Source organism: Mesocricetus auratus, unplaced genomic scaffold, assembly GCF_017639785.1.
Source record: "Mesocricetus auratus isolate SY011 unplaced genomic scaffold, BCM_Maur_2.0 Super-Scaffold_100011, whole genome shotgun sequence".
NCBI classification, from domain to species: Eukaryota; Metazoa; Chordata; class Mammalia; order Rodentia; family Cricetidae; genus Mesocricetus; species Mesocricetus auratus.
In genome coordinates, this window is record NW_024429195.1 from 26,794,445 (window position 1) to 26,803,953 (window position 9,509).

The 9,509-nt window shown below is 40.0% G+C and overlaps 1 protein-coding gene across 1 annotated transcript; it reads right to left on the bottom strand.

The window, feature by feature from the left end:
• Positions 1 to 4,086: 4,086 nt before the first annotated feature.
• LOC101841705 (vacuolar protein sorting-associated protein 26A-like) lies at positions 4,087 to 5,069 on the bottom strand. Its single transcript, XM_040754270.1, is given in 2 exon segments — positions 4,087 to 4,630; positions 4,632 to 5,069. Coding segments are annotated over 2 exon segments (906 nt in total). The 5' UTR covers positions 4,994 to 5,069.
• Positions 5,070 to 9,509: the final 4,440 nt, after the last annotated feature.

Below are 9,509 nucleotides of genomic sequence, written 5' to 3' on the forward strand. Positions count from 1 at the left end.
GAAACCATCTTGGATTGACTTTAAATATGTACCAGAAGCTCATCAGTTCTTGCTGACTCCACGTCTTCCATTCCGCCCACACATCTGTTACCTGCAGCCTGGGTTGTTGCCATACCTTCTGGTTGCTGTTCTTGCTATCCATTCATGTCTGCTCTCAACATGGTGGCAGAGGGATGCTTTGAATGCAAGCTAGTTTACACTTATCTTCTGCTCAGAACCCCACGATGCCTTCCTGTGTCTCTCAAGAATAAAAGCCAAAGTCTGTAAATTATTCAGAATTGTGATAAATAAAATGTATCCAGGGAAGTCATACATTTTCTAACTCATATTTTCACTGCTCAGAAACTGATTTGCATACTAAATGATTTAGGGCTGTGTCCAGAGTTGAGATCATTAGATAAGTAATGTCTTCATAAGACTAGCGGTGTATTAATTTGCACTTGATGTATCGCTTTGTGTGGATGATTGTCATGTTGTTTGTTCACTCTGAGCCGGGCTGTTCCTCATGTAACCCTTACCTCTCCATTACATGGCTGTTCATCCTGTAAATGCTGGCTTCTTGGCTCTGCTATCAAATCCCTCCCACTTAGAACAAGAGAATCAAGGATTTTTGTGGACTGTAAGATATCTGTAACTCCCTGGCTTTTGCCCCCTCTGTTTATAAAACTATTTAGTTTTCCATTTCCCATTTTCATTAAATCAGCCAAATATACATTCAACTCAAGAAACTGTTGTACTTCTATGACCCCCTAGGTTCACCTTTCTTCTATAAAAAGGAACTTAATTGATAAAGGACTGTGCCATCTCATCACGGAAGTCTGCAAATAATGTTTCCACAGTTTAATACCCCAAGGCAGCCCCTTGCTAATCTGTCTTGGCTACAGTTTTCAAATGTTAACTCCATATACTTGTTAGGCTGCATACTTGTATTAGAGAAAGAGAACTACATCTCTCTCTCTCTCTCTCTCTCTCTCTCTCTCTCTCTCTCTCACACACACACACACACACACACAGGGCCAAGTGTGGTAGTGCACACTTGTAATCTCAATACTCATGAGGATAAGGCAGAAGGATGTCAAGTTAGATGTTGTCCTAGTTAGCTCTAATTGACGACTTGGTACAGCCTCAAATCAAAAAAATACCTAAGTTGAGGAGTTGTCTAAATCAGGTTGTATGTATCTGGGAGAAATTGTCTTTATTAATTGATGCAAGAAGGTCCAGATCATTCCTAGGAGGAGGTCTTGGGAGACATACTAAATCAGTCAAAGAATGAACAAGTGAACAAGCCAGCAGCACTCCTCTATAGTTCATGACGTACCTCATTGGTGGTGAATGATCCCTGCTTAGGCTGGAGGTAATTCTTCAAGGAGTATGAGGCAGAACTGGTTTCAAGTGCCCCGACTTCCCTCAATGATGGGCTGTGACCTGGACATGTAAGCCAAATATGTCCTTTTTCTCTTAAATTGCTTGATTGTAGTGTTTGTCATAGCAACAGAATGAACCTAAAGGGATGTTGTATATGATATATATTTGATCATCCAAGCAACCTTTGGAGGTGGGTCTTCGAGGGATGAGCAGGGCAAGGTTCTGGAGAGAGAAGCAGAAAAGGAAGTGTTAAGAGAACTGTGGAGTGCATTTGGGTTTCTTCTTGTGGTGGTGGTGACAATTGTTGTTGGTGTCATCACAGGTATGAGGTTCCTGGGTCTGTATCTGGGTAGGGAGGGTTCCCTCATAAGCGGAGGGGAAAAGGAAAATGTGTAGGCCAGGCTTAAACTCATGATTCTTTGACTGTTTCTTTGGCATATCCTACCAGTATGTGCCACTACAACAGGATTTCATTTTTATCTTAAGTAGGGAAGGAAGGTACAAAGAGACTTAGTGAATTGCTTGTGATTATATTACTTAGTTTAAAATACTCCACTGGGCATGCACTAGGGAACTGAGGAAACTTCCATCCATTGCTTCTATGAATATAAAATGTTATGATCCTTATAAATGAGGATTTGGAAATCTCTAACAAAACTATATAGATATTTACTTTAGGATCTGAAAATTCTACTCCTAGAAATCTTCCCTTAACTTGCAAAACCACCAGTTTAAAATAACCCATTCACAACTCTATCTATTGTGACACTATCAGGTTCAGCAGCGCATGGTTGCGATCTAAATACCAATCTAGAAAAGAGCTGACTGATTGTGAAGTTATAGCAGCTACAAAAAGAATGGGGACAATATCTACGAACTGATACATATTTATTTATAAGATACATTGTTAGTGGAAAAAACAAAGAAGAAAAAGCCAACCAGAGTCCAGCAGTGGTTGCCCATGCCTTTAAACCCAGCACTAGGGAGGCAGAGGCAGGTGGATCTCTGTGAGTTCGAGACCAGCCTGGTCTTACAAGAGCTAGTTCCAGGATAGGCTTCAAAGCTACACAGAGAAACCCTGCTTCAAAAAACCAAAGGAAAAAAAAGGGAAAAGAAAGGAAAAGGCCTACCAGACATAAATACCAACCAATACTGCTTACTTTGCAGATGGGAGAAGACAATGTAGAGAGGATTTAGAGTAAGACTTCACTAATTGGATGATTTTTTTATATATAAATAGCACATAAGATTTTTTTCTGTTTCAAATTATTTATTATATATCATAGTTTCACAACTTGAGGCTGGTTAAATACAATTGGTTTTCAAAATCTCTGAATATCTCCTAGACTACTACATGCAAGTGACCATGAAAATATTTGGCATTTTGAAAATTTGAAACTCTGAACAGGCACTTACTTGAAGGGAAACATGGCCATTCTTAGAAATCCACATTTACAATAGCTACTCCAGGACGTGGTATGTGGAAAGTTTGGCCAAGGTTGCTTGCTGGCCATTTTATTAAAGTGCCGTCATAGTAACAGGATTAGAGAAATGGACACAGGCTGTTCAGCTTCCTCAGAAAGTAAGGTTACTGACAAAACTTTCTCTGAAGTATGTCAAAGAATACTGATACAAAAAGAAAAAAGAAGAACCATGAGTGAGCACAGCTCCCCCAGCAGGCTCCATCTTGCCCCATTTTCCACATTAGTGTACCTGTGCTCAGATGACTGCAGCTGCCTCCTTCAGAGACCCTGAAGAAATGACTTGAATTTAGTGTGTTGTTTATGTTTTTAAATAGACTAGGTGACATTTAAATGAGTTTGAACTAGCCAATGTTCTAGTTACCAAGAAATTGTCCAGATCTGGATACCTGCATATGCTTCACAGGTCCTCTTGAGCCCTTTCATCTCCAAATGAATATTTCTGTACACATGGCAAAGAGTCCATGTGTGTGTGTGTGTGTGTGTGTGTTCCAAAGTATCTATAGAAAAATGATACAGGTTTGTAAGGCGCTCTAAAATGCCAACATATCAACCCCACACTGCAGAACCTACATGGGGATAAGACAGTAACAGCAAAAAAGGTTACTATGGGGGAAGAGGGCCACAATGACGAGCCTTGGTTGGAAAATGTTAATATACCTTAGAAGACCCCAAAGATTAAAATTCAGGAGGCCATAAAACTGTAGATCCAGAAGCACCTACCGTGCAACACCAGTTTGGTTTCTGATACACATGTAAAAACAATTCTCAAAATACTGAGGCTCTGTGCCTTAAAACTTTGCAGGACATAAGGGTTGCTCAGGTTTCCTCATTTTACTTGAACAAAAAAAATAATTTTTTGCACATAGAGAATAAGAATCATTAGCATGAAAAAAGAGAAAAGGATTTTCAACATTGTGTGTAAGGAAAAAAATTACAAATACCAGCCTACGCACATGAAACTCCTTAATGTTTATGCTGGTGCATCTGAGTGCTTATCAGTGTACAGTAAAAAAGAAAACAAAAAGGCAGCTTGAGAATTCTCCGGTGTTTCCAAGAAAGCACTTTGTAAAATGTATGTACATAAAGAACCTTTAATCACACTGTAGAGGGACGCAGCGCTAGAGGGTAAGGAAGACCAGCAGACAGAGCTGCACTTTCCCAGGTGGGACCATCTTCAGCTCACTGAGCTTCACCTCTTGGCTATAGCTCTTGTTCCTGCTGCTTTGTCCTATTCTGCTTACATCTCGGGCTGCTCTGCGGATGCCTGTGATTCCGGAGATTCAAATTGCTGGTGAAAGTTCGTCCTCTGTTTTCTCAGTTGTTCAGGTGTTTTTCTCCAGAGGGTGATCTCCTGCTGCTTGAGGTACCTTCTGCCTTCCTCATCAACAAGCACGAGGCTCAAAAAGTACCTTACTGAAAACTTCTTGTTCACATCTCTCATTGTTGGGGTTGGGTCATACTCTGCTAGGAACAGTCTTATCGGAATAGATGCTCCTTTTACTGGGGCACCATCCATCATTTCATATTTAGGAATTGTTTCTGTTTCCATTGTGGTGCTAGGTCCAATTCCTGTGATTTCTTCCTTGATCAGTTGTAACTCCATGTGTTGTGCTTTTATTCTTACTAATAAGAAGTAAATTTTTCCAACAACCACATCCTTTAAATGATACTTTGACTTATTATATTCAAACTCTATGTGCAGACAATCTTCAATGCCCACTTTCATTTTAATAGAATTGTTGACATTAGGATAGGTAGCAAGCTGGTGAACAATAAGATTGTCCTTTCACTAACTCTGTCAGCCTTCTCACAATTGTCACCTTAAGAAAATACCTCAGACGGACATTGGCACCGATGTATGACTCATATGGCTTTTCAACTTGCATTGGTTCAAAATCGTAACTTCTGCTCTGAGTCAGCTCTCTGGGTAAGGCTAGTTCTTTCACTAGGTTTACAAATTCATGAGTATTACTCTTGTCATTGAAAAGTTCAATTTGACCTACACATTCAATTCTAATTCCTTGATGCTCTAGCCTCTTTCCAGGCTGCTTAAAGGCTAGGTTTACCTTTCCTGAAACAGATTCTCCATCATAGAAGAGAAAGTGTTTTTCTACTTTGCCATCTTCAGTTTTCATTTCCGCCATTTTCCTGCTTTCCCCATCATTAAGGGCAACATTGATCTCACAAATAGGACCAAAAAAAGCCTCCAAGAAAACTCATTGTCACTGCTACCAGGTCCTCCACTTCTCTTGGCTTTTCCTCAGGAGAACTCCCAGCCTGGCTCAGCATATACGATTTTTATCAGAAAACAACTTATGGAAAAATATTCATCAGTATGTGAAATTAGCAACCCATCCACACAGGTGGGTTCAGAAAATGTTTACTCACAGTCTCAACTACAAATTGTGTATAGCATATAAGGGCATTGCAGATAATTTTACAGTTTATGTTCTAGGTTTGTAATGGTAGAAGCATTGGCCTTGTAATTCTGAAAATGCTTTTGTGTATTTACTAGGGTAGAATTAATGCTGAAGGAACATCTTGGAACCCTCAGATAATAGTAAAGAGGGGGCTGACTGAGAGAATTCTGTGGTGTGAGAGTCAATTGTACCCATCAGTATTAACTCATGGCTAGGAGGGCCAAGAGGATGTGCAGCTCAAGGAGTAATTGTACCTAAATTTAGATTTCTAAGGAACATTTCCCTCTGAGGAGATCAATATCCTTGAAGAAACATGAGATTTGAGGTCTGCAACAAGGAATGCTCAAATATGAAGTGAGCTTGCAACACCTTGCACCAGAAAACAAAATATTTAAAGATTAAAGTGGCCTCATCTTAAAGGGCCCATGCACCAGCATGAAGTACCAGATGCTGACCAATTCTAGAATGATGTCATCATCTAAAAGAAAAATGATGATAATGGATATAAGACACCGAATGGACAGTCCCGAGGAAAGAAGGAGGGAGAAACAGGGAAATGACAGCTCATGGCTCTAGAAGGAATGATTTGATGCTCAGATCATCATTTTATAGCATGCACTATAATAACTGAATCAGGTTTTTGGTGAACGGTTAAACAGTGGGTGACAGGTCACCCAACACACGATCTACTAATTACCCAAGGGAAATGTGTCTTTCTGTGAGGATTGTGGTGGTGGGAGGCAGGCTGACACGTAGCATCCCAAGACTCACAGCTCCATGGAGAAATCAGGTCATTACCGCCACACTGCTCACACTGGAAATTCTCTATGAGGAATCAGAGGCCAAGATGGGGTATAATCTCCTAGGGCAGCTGGTGTGGACTATAAAGAATACAGAAGGACATGAAAAGCCAAAAGAGTTAGAAAACCACCTAGATGGCAACACTGGGTGGGGGCTATAGCGGTTATGATTTAGATAATTAGGGAAATTTGAAATATGTGCTATAAGTTGAGATGTTGTTGAATTCATGTTGAAATTTTAGAAGCAGCGACAGTGCTGTGATTTCTAGGCTGCTTTTGGTCTAGAGATGAAATGTCATGACATCTGTGGTCTATAATCAAATGGTGAGCCAAAAGCAGGGGGTGGGGGAAGTCCGTCAGTACATATGCAGCAAGATGAAAATGCAGGGACTAGGACTGAGTGTTGAATTTTTATGCAGTCATTTAGCCTTTGAAAATTTGTGAAATAAAAACTAAATGTATTGAAAACCATATTAGGGAGCAGTGAACATGGTTTTAAATTTAGGTCTTAATATGGTGAAAACTCATGTATGCTCTTTCCTTTACCCCTCATGGGGTATATATTCAGAGCTAATTTCATGTTTACAGAAAACTCTCCCCATCCCAAATTAATGATTGTTGAAATTTCTAAATGAGCCCTGAGACCCTCAAATCATTAAAATTTGATGGCTAAGACATAAACATTTTGTGTCACCAGAGGACATTTTTAATTTTATATTTGGTAGGTACTTTAAGAAACCCTAGTTGTTCTTTGGGCCATGTTATTGGTACTCATACTGAAAACACTTCTGATACAATTCCATCTACTTTCAGTAGCTAATCCCAAGATCTGCTTACTGATTGATAAGACAAGAACCACAATTTTCTCAGACTCATATCTATATTTTAAACTGTCTGCATGTGAACCGCTAGAGCCCGGCTCTCTCAGTTCTCTCCTGCAGGGGTGGGGAGTGACAACCAAAGCTGTTTCTTTTGCATTGGAAGATTTCCATCCTGTGGCTAGCTCTGGTTCCACAGAGAGAGTTGAAAACAAAAACCACAGAAACCTAGACTTATCCCCAGGACTAGGAGATAAAACACAGAATACCTAGTCAATTTTTAGTTCCTGATGGTGAATAATCTTTTGCTATTATTACCTTCCTTTTAATTTTTTGCTATTTTTACCTTCCTTTCTTCCTTTCTTCGCATGTGTGTGAATGTGTGCGTGCATGAGTGTGTGTGTGTGTGTGTGTATGTGTGCGCACGCACACGCATCACATCCCAGAAGAATGTGTTAGATCCTGTAAGAAACCCAACAAGGGTTCTGGGAACCAAACTCAGGTCCTTTGGAAAAGTAGCAAGCACTCTAAACCAGCGAGTCATTTCTACAGCCTGTGAATAATTTTTAATAAAAATGTGTCCCCGAGGGGCTGGAGAGATGGCTCAGCAGTTAAGGGCACTGACTGTTCTTCCAGAGGTCCTGAGTTCAATTCCCAGCAACCACATGGTGGCTCACAACCACCTTGAATGAGATCTGGTGCCCTCCACTGGCATGCAGGCAGAAGACTGTATACACAATAAATAAATAAAATATTTTTTAAAAAGTAAAAAAAATGTGTCCCCGATATTTCATGATTTCATGTGATTTACTGAAAAAATGCTATGTGTATGAAATACAAATTTAGGAAAGTGTTGGCAAAAGGACATAAAGTCATGCAGAATGAGGACATTCTGGAGGTCAGTGACCAGCATTAGGGATTATTAGCAATATAAACTCTACTAAAAATTTGCTAGGTGAAAGGGGGGTGGAGCTTAAGTGTTCTCAACACACACACACACACACACACACAAGCTTAACTCGTAATGAATTCAATGTATGTGTGTGTTAAAATGTCACCCTCTATAGTTTAAATATATACAATCTCAATCACTTTGCTTTTAAAGAGTTCTTGGCTTTACAGTGCACCTACTATCCCAGTCATGTCCAGAGAAACCATTCTCTATGAAACCTCAATTTTCCTGGGCTATCATGTAAGAAACGGAAGCTGGGCAGCCTGAGGCAAGCATGATCCTTCATTCTCCATGCACCCTTAGTGTGATAAAGTGTCACTGTGCCTGCCCCACTGATTGCACAGCTGGTGGCTCTGGAGCAGAAGTTAACAGTGATTTGAATCTGGGCCCCACAGTTGTTATCTGTGATCTGTCAAATGAGTTAACATCTAGGCCTTCGATCTTCCCCTGATGTATAAAATTGGGATAATGATAGTAATCTCCACCTGGTTACTCCTGTTCAATCCTAGCAATGAGACACAATACCGAGAAGCTACTTAGAAAATTTCCTGGTTGTACAATCTTGAAAATGAAAATTGATATTACTATGTTTTAGAGCTTACTTGGCCATCTATCCCATATTTTTATTTGCTAAATCAAGCCAGTCACCACTAGTAACCAGATAAGAAACTCACATTGAGAGAGAAGGTGGGAGAAGCGTCAGACTTGTCAGTGCACAGAATAAATCATGAAATGCTGAAAATACAAGCATGGAAATTTACCTTTATATAGATGCTTTATTTATCTGAATAGCCAAAGTCCCAAGAAATACCAGAAAAATTTCCCAAAGAAATAACAGCTGAATGTGGTGCACACCTTTAATCCTAGCACCCAGGAGGCAGAGGCAGATGGATTTCTATGAGTTCTATAAAAGTAGAATTGTTGCTAGACTTGCCAAGACTACATAGTGACACCATATTTTTCAAAAAGAAAGAAAGGGAAGAAAGGGCAATTATATTGCTAAACAAACTCATACCCATAGGATAAAGTAAGTTAAGATTCAGGCTGTTCATTTTCAAAAACAGGTTGTGTGAATTTGTCACAAACGCAGATGTATCTCTGTATAGAAACTTATAAATGTGGAGCTTGCATTAGGGGCTGGGGGATGGGTCAGCAGATAGTGCACACGTGGAGCAAACATGAGAACCAGAATTTGGATTCCAGACAGCCCTGTCAGCCACCTGCAACATCAGCATTCAGTGGTAGAGATGAGGGATCCCTAAGGTAAACTGCGCAGCTAGCCTAGCTGATCAGCGAGCTCTGGGTTCAACTGAGAGGCCTTGCCTCAGAAAATAGAGAGACTAAAGCAGTCATCCATAACCAGCTTCAGACCTCGACATGCATGTTCACACGTATGCCATACACCTCAACATGTACACCCTCAACACACACATGTACACACACACACACATACACATACACACTCACACACATATAGGCAGCAGGTGCGACATATATATATATATATGTATACATATATATATATATGAAAAAAAGCACCTACCCAAGAGTAGTAAACAAAACAGAGTTGTCTTTTTGCTCAGGTTCTGGTGAGCTTGCCTGGTATGTGTCTTTATCTAAAGTTGTGATATTTTGAATGTATCAATATTGATGTTAAGACTATATTGTGT